At 36.8% G+C, this 11,997-nt stretch overlaps 1 protein-coding gene across 15 annotated transcripts in view; it reads left to right on the top strand.

Annotated features, from left to right (window-relative positions):
- TRDMT1 (tRNA aspartic acid methyltransferase 1) overlaps positions 1 to 11,607 on the top strand; it is a 96,046-nt gene extending 84,439 nt beyond the window's left edge. For 13 of the 15 annotated variants that reach the window (XM_060659555.3, XM_078450384.2, XM_060659557.3 and 10 more), the window contains one exon: positions 3 to 2,028. In XM_060659555.3, the coding sequence (XP_060515538.3) occupies positions 3 to 103 (101 nt within the window). In that variant the 3' untranslated portion in view covers positions 104 to 2,028. Of the gene's footprint in view, positions 1 to 2; positions 2,029 to 2,854; positions 3,055 to 10,904; positions 11,031 to 11,511 lie in introns of those variants that run through there. The other 2 variants (XR_009617796.3, XM_060659562.3) reach the window with 2 other exon arrangements.
- The last annotated feature ends 390 nt before the right edge of the window (positions 11,608 to 11,997 follow it).

The raw sequence follows: 11,997 nt of genomic DNA, 5'->3' as shown, positions 1-11,997 counted from the left end.
AGGATTTCCTGAGAAGATAACAGTGAAACAGCGTTATCGTCTACTTGGAAATAGTCTCAATGTGCATGTAGTAGCTAAACTAATCAAAATCCTATATGAATAATTTAAAAATAACTCTGAAAGATGGTCACATTATTTATTCATATCCAGGTAGTAATTCTGAAATTCTATTTTGAATTGATTTTGATGAAATTTTACTAAACTCTCTTTATCTCTCTTTAAAAAGAAATTTGGATTTATCATAAAAATGCTGACTTTTAAAAAATTTATATTACTGTATTTTGTAAAGCAAAAATTGCTATTATGCTTTACAAGAATATATTTTCATGTGAAATTGCTAAACATACATGTAAAATATTCTCTTTATAACATTATGGTATATAGAAATTTAGGAACATTGGAGTTTGAATATCTACATGAATATTTTACAAAGTGTCATGATAGACATAGTATAGTGAACCTGAGAAATTATGTTTTTGTATGTTGCTTAAACAAATTGCTTTATGAATCCTATCATTTTATTTTTATTTTATTTTATTTTATTGTCAGATTGATTATTCCTGATTTTAAAATGATGCTTCTAATTCTGGCCTGTTTCAAATATTGAATGTTTTACTGAATTCCATCCTTTAAACATTTCTTAATTATATCTAAACAAATGCATATAATGTTTTAGACCAAATTATGAGTGTTATACAGCCGTCTGAAGAAAGTGTCAGAAAAAATAATCCTAAATTCTTGATTATGTCCCCATCAGGAAGCTACAGAAAATGTAGGTAAACATTATCCAATTATCTTTAATTCTACCTCCATGTAAAATGCGAAACTTCATTGTCCGTTCTTTATTTATAAATATTTTCTTTTACTTTGCTGTCATCAGAACTTGCTTTTGTCTTCCTTCTTAGCTTGTTGTTGTAAGTTGAATTTGCATCACATTCTAGGGAATGTAGTGTGGCATTCAGATTTTAGGGAGGAAATTCTGCTCTCCGACCCCATTTTATATGACTGTTCTGTGAATTAGCTTTTTAAACTTTCTCTTTCTCTCTCAGACTTCTTGGAATTACGGTTTCTTATCAGACTGTTTGTATTATAAACCTTGTGGTTTTATTTCAGTGATAAAAGCAAGTGACAAAAAGAAGAGAAATGAAAAGAAATAAGACCAGAAATTGTATCACAAAATAAAAAATATTTTTATTCTTTTTTTAAAAAATGTTCATTTATTTTTGAGAGAGAGAGTGCACATAAGCAGGAAAGGGACAGAGAAAGAGGGGGACAGAGGATCTGAAGCAGGCTCTGTGCTGACAGCAGACAGAATATTTTTATTCTTAAAAGACAATCATTTAGACGTGGAGAAATCAGAACCCTGTGCATTGCTGGTAGAAATGTAAAATGGTGAGCCACTGTAGAAAATAGATGATGATTCCTTCAAAAAATTAAACCTAGAATTAACCTTATGATCTAACAATTTCACTTCTAAGTATATGCCCAAAAGGATTGAAAGTAAGGACTCGAACAGATATTTGTATACTAATGTTCATAGCACCATTATTCACAATAACCAAAAAGAGGAAAGAGCCAACATACTTGGGTGAAGACTGGATAAACCAAATATAGTGTATACATACAGTGGAATATTATTCAGCCATGAAAACAAAGAAATTCTGATACATGCAACAACATGGATGACCCTTGAGGACATTATGGTCAGTGAAAGAAGCCAGACACAAAGGGACAAGTTTTCTATAATTCCAGTTACATGGGGTATGTAAAAGAATCAAGTTCATAGAGATAGAAAGTAAACTAAGAGTTACCAAGGTTCGGGGTACCTGGGGAATAAGAGTTAGCATTGAATGGGTACAGAGTTCTGTTTGGGGTGGTAAAAAAGTTCTGGAGATGCTTAATGGTGGTGGTTGCACACCAATGGAAATGTACTTAATGCCACCGAACTGTATCCTTAAAAATCCTTAAAATGGCAAATTTTATGTTATGTACATCTTATCACATTTAAATAAAAAAAGTCATTCCTCACCACCATTTCTTCAGAAAAACTCATAGATAAATATGGATATAGGCCAATGTGTATATGTATCAGTGTTCACGTCTACATTATGTACATGTGTTTAAAGACAAACCTTATTACAAATCTCATAATGAGGGGGGTGGAGGGGATACATTTATAGTTTAAAATCAGAATTGAGAATCAAGAAGTTCCCAAATAAGCCAAGATAACGTCATAAGGATCTAATTTGAAGCCCATATAGACAAAGTAGTTAAAGTGTGTTTTCCTCAGGTTGTTATGTTACTGAAAAGAAGGCTAACTTTTCATAATTTGGCCTTCAGCTTGGAACTACAAGTCTTTTAGGTCACAAGTTGTATGTAGACTGATTTACAGATAGCTTTGGACTTTGAAATTGAGTGAGGGTCATATGGTCTCAGCAGTTTTCTTACAGCCTGTGAACTCATGTAATTTTTCAAGACAGCCTTTCAACGTTCCTGGACCAGAACTCTCTCCCTCTCAGCTTCCAGTGTCAAAGTGCACCGCAGACAACTCTCCTGTCAACTTCTTAACATTTGTTTTTCTTGGATCCACTTCCCGTCCAATCCTCTTTCTCCATTCAGCAGACTCACCCAGATATCTAGATATGTCCCTTCGCACATTTTATTGAAAAGCAGTAAGAATCGTACACAAGTTCCTCAACTTCAGTTTATACTAGTCAAGCTGTCAGCACCATTTTTTCCTTTCCTGTCCTCTCCTGTCATTCCTTTACTTTGCTACTGAAAATTTAAACCTTCAGTTTTAAAAACAAAAACAAAAACATTGTCCTAACCTCTATGTGTCTGTTTCTCTCTTTAGGACTTCTAAGAACATTTTACACTAAGATGGTCATGCTCTTCAAAATCATTTGCAACCATGACCCAAACAATTTCACTATTTTTGTCTTGATTTGTGAGTTTATTCCTTTTTAAATGTATTTGTTCAGTAAATATGAACCTGTGCAGAGAATTTTTTTGCTTTCTGATTCCCAAACTACTAAAATAAATTTGTTGTAGTCACCAGAGGTTCTGAGTCTTATTTTCAACTACATCCAGCACTGAGAGCTCTCTCTCAAGTATGCTGTACCTGATTCCTAAAGCTTTCTCAAACTTATTTTTCCTACTAATATGAACCTAGATAGAAATTTTCACAAAGGAGAAGATAGGAAGGTAATTTTCCCAAAGAGCTCTTCTGCATAGCTCTGGGATGTTCTCATTTCTTTGCTCGTACATAGCATGGTTCCATTGTTTACTTCAAGGATTTGCTCTGTATTTTATTTTGTTTGCACCTTTATGCCTATTCATATCAGGGCAGATTTAAATTATAAGCGCGCAAGTAGGGAACATGTTTATTTAGCCAAGTTGGCTCTATAATCAGATGAGATCACCTGAAGAGTCTAAAGAGAGAGAGGGGAGAGCAGAGGTCTGGAGTTGAATTCTTATCCATTACTGAAGATTCAGTCCTCAGGCCTCCCTACCCTTTACCATCCAAGCCATTTTTTCTAAGGTCTCACCCTTTCCTACAACTTCTGGGTTTTTTTGCCCATGATACCCAGGTAACTCCAGATCTGATATTGTTCCTCAGCCCTGTTCTAGAATTTTTGTGCTGGGATATTTTTAACTTGAGTATCTTTCTGTCACATCAAACTTAGCATATTTGAAAACAGTGAATCGTCCTCCATTTAAAAATCAGTTCCACTCATGATTAATTTCAATATTCCTCATCATGACACCACACTGCTTCTCTCCCAGTCTCCCAAATTCAAATCTCATCACCCAAGGTCATCATCACCTTTTCTCTCACTCTATTTCCATTTATCAGCTTCGGTTAATAAAGTAGTCTTCCTAAGAAGGCCTTCCCTGCACAATGATTCACTTTAGGAAAACAGAAGAAGTCACTTTGAAACTTAAAGACATACATGCCCATTTGCAACCAGATTTGTATGCTTGAGTCAACACTTGGACATTGAGCAAATTTCAGCCTTCTGAATTTGATCTAGCATGAATATCACTTTTAGTAAGATAGTTGTTATTTTATTCAGTTCCTTACACAAGTACAATTAAATGTCACACACACAAATGATTGAAAATACCTGATGGAATGTGAGAGTCCTTAGATAGTAGATATAAGTTGACTTTTCTGTTCAAAAAGCTCATGCTACAGATGATTAGACAATGAGCTGGATAGTTGCGGTGATTCGAATTTGTTTTAAGTGAAAAATATCCCATGTTTTGGAGAATGTAGACTTCCAGGAGGGCAGGGGTTTTTGATTTTTCTTTTCCACTGCTACCTTTCCAGGGACTAAAATGGTACCTGGCACACAGCGAGCACTAAAATATTTGTTAAATGAGTGACTATGGCCACCATACTGGACTGATATAGAAGCTGTCTAAAGGCCGTCACACTGTGGAATTTAAACAGAGTCACTCTCCTGAGAACTATTTCTGTTACTGCCACTTCCTCCATACTTAGGGGAATAGCCAAATTTACTCAACTTTGGAACACATGATTTAAAAAACAATTCTAGGATAGGGCTTGATCTTTTGGCTTTTGAGGAAGATGTGCAGATAGAAATTTAAACAAATATGTATTGTATTCTGACTTCTTGTCTGGACAAGAGGGCAGGCTCATTTCTCTTTGCTCCTTCCTAAGTACAGTGATCAATTCTGGGTATGTTTATAAAATAATGCAAGAGGCATCAGAAAGAGAACTCTTAAAGGAGGGAAGAGAAAACAAACCAGCTAGGTAATCCCAAGACTGGCAAGGGAACATGGTTGCAGGATGTCTTACAGTCTCCCATCCAACAGAAGGAGGTGATCCAAGTTGGGTGCTTCCTGACTCCGAACCTCATGTGGGAACCCGGCATGGCTCATTCCTATCCCAGATGGAACTGGGGTCCTGCTGCCAACACCAGGTGAGTCTGATATCACCAGCAAGTGCAATATATAGGGATCCCCACTGACAAGTGTCCAGGGGAAGCACTCTACTTTTCTGGAATGCCTGAGATTCATTTCACTTACTGAGACACTGGACAGCCAGAGGACGCTGGCAAAGGGATCCCACCCCAAAAGGCCTGATCCAGGAATCCTTTTCATCACCATGGACAGGAGGTTCCTTACCTTAACCTATAGGTGCCAGTGAGTTGACCTGGTGAGAACTTCTTCCCCCTAATGTAGGACTGTCGAGGACCACATAGAGCCCCAGTGGTACAGATAAACCAAGCAGACCAAAACGCTCTGAAAGTTAAACTGCCATTGGAACCATAAACCAAAAAGTAGGCCAAGATCTGCATGCTAAACATAAACAGAGTAGCTGCTTGCTAAAATAAAAGATGGAAATAAGACCCAGAGTCTCCTAACATAATAGACAAAATATACAGGACGCAATCCAAAATTATTTGTCGTATCAAGAACAAATAAAATCACAAGTTGAATGTAAACTTATGACACCACCAAAATGAATCAGATGTTGGAATTATCTGACAAGGATTTTAAAGCAGCCATCATAAAAATGCCTCTACAAATAATTACAAATTCTCGTGGAACAAAAAATAGAAAGGCTTCAGTGAAGAAATAGGTAGCAAAAATTTTTTAAAAGTTAATAAAAGAATCACAATGATGTGTGCGTTATATCCCAATTTTTAGAAAAAGAAATAATGGTGATTATATAACTGAAAAATACAATAACCAAAATAAACGTAATGAATGGTACAGTAGAAATGACAGAAGATTAAATCAGTAGCTTGGAAATAAACCAATAGAGTTTATTCAATCTGAATAACAGAGAGAAGAAAGATTGTAGGGGGTGGGGAATGAACCTCTGTGATCGGTGGGACAATAACAAAAGTGTCAACTTTCGTATATTTGAAGTCCCAGAGGTAGAGGAGAAAAAAGAATAGAGCTGGGAGAATATGCAAAGAAAAAAATGGATGGAAATGTCTCAAATTTAGCAAAAGATACAATTGTGAAAGTTCAATAAGCTGAGTGAACCAAATAGAATAAATTTAAAGAAATCCGTGCCAAGATACATCATAATTAAAACACAAGAAAACTAAAAACAAAGAAAGAAAAATCAAAAGCAGCCAGAGAGAAGTGACATATTACTAAAGGGGGAACACAGTTTGAATGACAGCAGATTTTCACCAGATACCATGGGGGCCAGAAGGAGGTGGCACAACATTCTCTAGTTCTGGAAGAAAAGAAAGAACTGTCCGTGCAAATTCTATACCCCTCCCAACTATCCTGCAAGAATGAAGAGGGAAATAATGATATTTTCAAGTGAAGCAAAACTGAAGGAATTTTTTTGCTAGCAAACCTACTCATAAACAATGGCTAATGGGGTTTTTCAAACAGAAAGGAAATGATAAACGGCAGCTTGGAGCATCAGAAAGGAAGAACAATGGAAAGAATAGAATTAGGAATACATACAATAAACATGCCACTCATGGGTTTTATGAATCACATTTGATAATTGAAGCAAAAATTGTAATTCCATCTGACACACAAGACGATATTTAAAAGGGAAGGTACAGGGACCTCAATGGAAGTGAGATTTTATTTCGTGGGAAGTGGTAAAATGCTGATACCAGGAGACTGTGATAAGTCATAGGTGTATATCGTAACACCCAGAGCAACCACTGCAAAAACTGCACAAAGGAATGCACTCAAAACACCATAACTAAATCAAGTTGGGATCCTAAAAAACATTCATTGGCCCACAGGAAGGCAAGAAAGGGGAAACAGGACTGAGAAGCAGAAGAAACAAACAAAAGTGATTGAATGGCATACAAGCTCTACCATATCAATAATTTTCTGTGATAAGTCATAGGTGTATATCGTAACACCCAGAGCAACCACTGCAAAAACTGCACAAAGGAATGCACTCAAAACACCATAACTAAATCAAGTTGGGATCCTAAAAAACATTCATTGGCCCACAGGAAGGCAAGAAGGGGGAAACAGGACTGAGAAGCAGAAGAAACAAACAAAAGTGATTGAATGGCATACAAGCTCTACCATATCAATAATTACCTCAAATATAATGGGTGAAAATACACTAATTATAATGTAGATATTGGCAGAGTGGATTAAAAAAAGCATTTAATTACATGCTATTTACAAGAAACTCACTTCAAATTAAGTGATGTGGGTGGGTTGAAAGTAAACATGATGGTAAAAACAAGAATCACGAGAGAAATCTACCTTAATGATGTAATTCAAGAGGACAAAAGGCTATAGAAATGAAGATATTAAACCCAGAAAAACTGGAAGCCTACTAAATGGCCAACAATAAGACAATGATGAAACCAACCCCCTTTGAAAACCAGTTTGGCAATTCCTCAAAAACTTGAACTGCCATATGACCCCAGAGGATTGAAAATACACAAACTTGTACATGAATGTTCATAGCGTTATTCATAAGGGCCATTATTCAAAGGGCCATTATTCATGATGGAACAGACTTCTATGTTTGCCAGTTGAACAAGTAAACACAGTGTGTATATCTGTCCGTACAATGGATTCAGCCTTAAAAAGGAATGAAGCCTGACACATGCCAAAACGTGGATGCACTTTGGAAACATGCTAAGTGAGAGAAGTCAGACACAGAAGAGCACGTGTTAATACAATTTCAGTCTATATGAAATGTCCAGAATAGGTAAGGTAGATTAGTGATTTCCAGGGGAAGCAGAAATGGAGAGGTGTAGGATTTCTTTCTGAGGCGGTGAAAGTGTTCTGGAGTTGTGATGATGGTACAACTCTGAAAACACTAAAAAACATTTAACTGCACACTTAAGTAAGGTGAACTTTATGGTATGTGAATAAAAAATAGAATTACTCTATGACCCAGCAATAGCACTACTAGGAATTTATCCAAAGGATACAGGAGTGCTGATTCATAGGGGCACACACACCCCAATGTTTATAGCAGCGCTATCAATAATAGCCAAATTATGGGAAGAGCCCAGATATCCATCAGGTGATGAATGGATAAAGAAGATGTGGGGTGTGTGTGTGTGTGTGTGTGTGTGTAATGGAATACTACTTGGCAATGAGAAAGAATGAAATCTTGCCATTTACAACAATGTGGATGGAACTGGAGGGTATTATGCTAAGTGAAATAAGTCCGTCAGAGAAAGACAGATGTCATTGATTTTCACTCATGTGTGGAACTTGAGAAACTTAACAGAAGACCATGGGAGAAGGGAAGGGGGAAAATAGTTTCAAACAGAGAGGGAGGAAAACCATAAGGGACTCTTAAATACAGAGAACAAACTGAGGGTTTATGGGGGTGGGGGAGAGGGGAAAATGGGTGTTGGACACTGAGGAGGGCACTTGTTGGGATGAGCACTGGGTGTTGTATGTAAGCGATGAATCATAGGAATCTACTCCCGAAACCAAGAGCACACTGTATACACTGTATGTTAGCTAATGTGACAATAAATTATATTTAAAAATAAATAAATTCTAAAATTTGCCACCCCCCCAAAAAAAAAGTTGGCATCATAAAAAAGGTGAGAAAATTTTTCAGAATTAAAAGATGCTAGAGGTGCCTGAGTGGCTTAGTCAGTTAAGAGTGTGAGTCTTGGTTTCAGCTTGGGTCATGATCTCACAGTTTGTGGGTTTGAGCTCCATGTGGGCTCTGTGCTGACAGCGGTGGAGCCTGCTTGGAATTGTGTGCCCCTCTTTCTCTGCTCCTCCCTTGCTTGTTCTCTATCTCTCTCATCTGTACAATGTTTGTATCTGTACATTAGTATCTTTTAAAAGAAGAATTAAAAGATACTAAAAAGACTTAATCAAATCCTGGTTTTAAAAGAAGCTCTGAAGATAAGTTGGGAACATTTGGAGGAATTTGAATATGGAGTTAGACTGGATTTTAGACGGTTTTGGAAGATTTTTGTTAGTGTTGTTGGATGTTATAATGGCATCGTGAGTCTATAGGAGAATGCAGGTTTATTCTTAGGAGATCAGGTTGACTATGAAAGGGTGAAATGTTATATATGCAACTTCCTTTACATAGTTTAGAAAAAAATACATACACATGCATATAGATTAAGCAAACATGGCAAAAGAATAAAATAGATTAAATATAGTTGTGGTAAACATATAATGTATTATTGTAATTCTATATGTTTGGTATTTTTCATAATAAAAAAGTTTTCTTAAGGAAAAAGCTACAACAGAAGAAGAGACCACTTTGTGAAAGCAACATAGTACATAAAACAAAAGCATGTAATAAATATAACAACCTAATATGACAGAAACGAGAACAGCCCTGGAAATGGAGTTTACTCTCTTATTGTAGATTTCAAATACTTATAAATCACCATCTTAAATAAGTGAGAGGATAAAATGTTGTTTTAACTGTTCACACTGTTTACATTGTCTTGTTCTTTTTTTCTTTTTGCAAGGGGGAAAATGGTATGCGAATTTAGTATATAAATAATATATGAGTATATATAACTTTATGCAGCTTTGTACGGTTATTGTTAAGGAGACTAGGTGGTGACACTGGATTAGGCTCATGTGAAAAAAAAGGTGAAGACACAAGTCTATACATGTATATCCTATGATTATAACTATGAAATGATTCATCTGAAAATAGGCTGCAATCAAGTAATAGATAAGGGTTACAAGAGAGTAATTGAATTTCTAAGTTTTCTGGTTTATACTTTGCAGGTTGAATATAGTACAGTTACATTACTTTTATAATTAAAAACTTTCTTTATTTCAAAAGCAGTACTTGATTCCAAGTCTCAACCATGGAGTCTGGTCATTTTAAGCTGGCTTGGAAGTCACTGCTCACTGCTTCATTTGCATTCTGATGGTGCATAATACAGTCTCCTCCCCAGACTCCCCCCTGCCCCTTCCCCTCCTCAAACAGAGGCTGCATCTTAACCTGTTCTGTTTCCTCAGCACCTCTCTCAGCTGCTGACAAATGGTGGGTCCCTAATAAATAATTGTCCAGTTAATCTGACTTGAATATGAGTGTGCTGCATTTCACAGCAGAATCATTATGGTTTTTGATGACTTGGGGAATCTTTGGAATCATTCTCTCAGTCAGCCTAAATAAGAAAAACACATTAGGTTTTATATGAAAAGTATTTAATACCAGAAAACTCCTAGGGAATTGTTTATGCCTCCTATAAACATAGTCTAGGAATTGTTGACAAAACCTGATTTAGCAGTACTTCTGTAGTAAATATAGCCCAAGCTTCTATAAAACACACACACACACACACACACACACACACACACACAAAGGGACAAAGGCTTTGGTTTTTATAGATCTTGGAATAAGGGCACTGAAAAAGACCGAGAGGTGAGGTCATCTCATCCTTCTTCCTGCCCTGATGACAACACTTTGTTATCTTCTCACAGATCTGTGTGGCACTTCAATTAACGAATCTCCTGGGAATGATGGTGCTTGGTCAGGCATCAGCCTTGTGAAAACACTCCTCCCATGATAAATCACATCAATGAAGCAAAGCCTCCCATTGCCAGAGAAAGATGCTTCTGTGTGCTTCTCTACGATTAGAAGTACAAGAGGCGGAATTCTGTAGTGTGCCAATGTCCCCAAAGTCGTCTTTTTCTCCCTGCCCCCGCTCAGTGGTGACAGGCTCACCTCACTTGCTCTCCTCCTCCATCATACACAAAATATTGTAACAAAACTGCATTTCCCCCTTTTCAAAGGATCGGATCCAGTGCAAGTTGCAATTGCCGCCTACGCGTCCCTCACATCCAGTGTTGGTGCAATCTGGCATTTTCCTCTGACAGTGGTATGAACCACGGTGTCTGAATCTTCCACTCCGCTGCCTTGTTCAGGGAATTTCAGGAGTCACCAAATGGAAAACTTATTTTGTTCTTTTTAGCTTACCTTGGAAAAGGAACGTCAGGAGGGTTTACCCATGGTACTCACCAAAGGTAACCTCCATGTCACTGCTTCACACCTGCATGGAAATAAGTTCAGATGAATCCAGTGACGTGCTGAAATCCTGGTAGGTAGAGGCTTTTGGAGGTAGAGAAAGCTGTGTTGTTTCCTCAGTGGCTTTTGGAGCCACCAATCCTAGCAATTTATGTTGCCTCTGGTATGTGCCTTATCTTTGACCAGTCCTCATCTCACAAGGACACAAGAGCCCCTAGTACATATTTTACATTTTCTAGAATAGGTGACACGAGGTTGAGTTAACATGTAGATTGTATGTGTGTGTGTGTGTGTGTACCTCTGTCATTCACACCCCTGGAGCTGTAGTCCTGTGTTACATTCCTTCCTCTAGATATGAATTTTCTTGTAATATCCTTCCTGGTTATGTAGGGATTATCATACTTTTAAAAAATATGAAAAAAAAAAAAAAAACCCAGGGAGGTCTTCCGAACTCTCAACAATGTGTAAATCTACCTTCTTAGGAAAATCTCTGCCAAACCTGAATTATCCAAATGGTAATGATTAACTCATAATTCTTTCCCATTCTACTCAAGGATAATTGCAACCATCATCGTAATGAGTGTGGAGAACAAATGCCTGGGTTATGTTCCCTGAGTCAAGACCACACTGCTTTCAAAGAGATCAGTTCATCACAGTAGTGGATTTGGTAATTTCCTGGGAGGTAATGCATTTCCCATAAAATGAGCAAATGAATGGTTTTAAACTTACACCAATTTCCATAATTATTTTATGTAATCCTTCATGAAAATTGAATAGACAATTGGAACAATATTGTATTGCCTTGAAATTTTGTAGAAAATCACAAAACTAGCATATGTAAATGTGCCTTTTAAGCAAAGTTATGTCCCTGAAAAAGAGAATGAGTTAAGTGTCATAAAGGTTACAAGAGATCATTATATTCACCAGTGTTTCCATTAATGGCTAAAAATGCAGATTAATTCTACAGTGTTTTCTTTTAAACTGATATGAAAATTAAAAGGGACCAAAGAATGCAGTAAAGGCAGATTGGAGCTATAAAA

This window comes from Panthera onca, chromosome B4 (genome assembly GCF_046562875.1).
Source record: "Panthera onca isolate mPanOnc1 chromosome B4, mPanOnc1 haplotype 2, whole genome shotgun sequence".
NCBI lineage: Eukaryota > Metazoa > Chordata > Mammalia > Carnivora > Felidae > Panthera > Panthera onca.
This window is presented reverse-complemented; position numbering and strand designations above follow the sequence as displayed.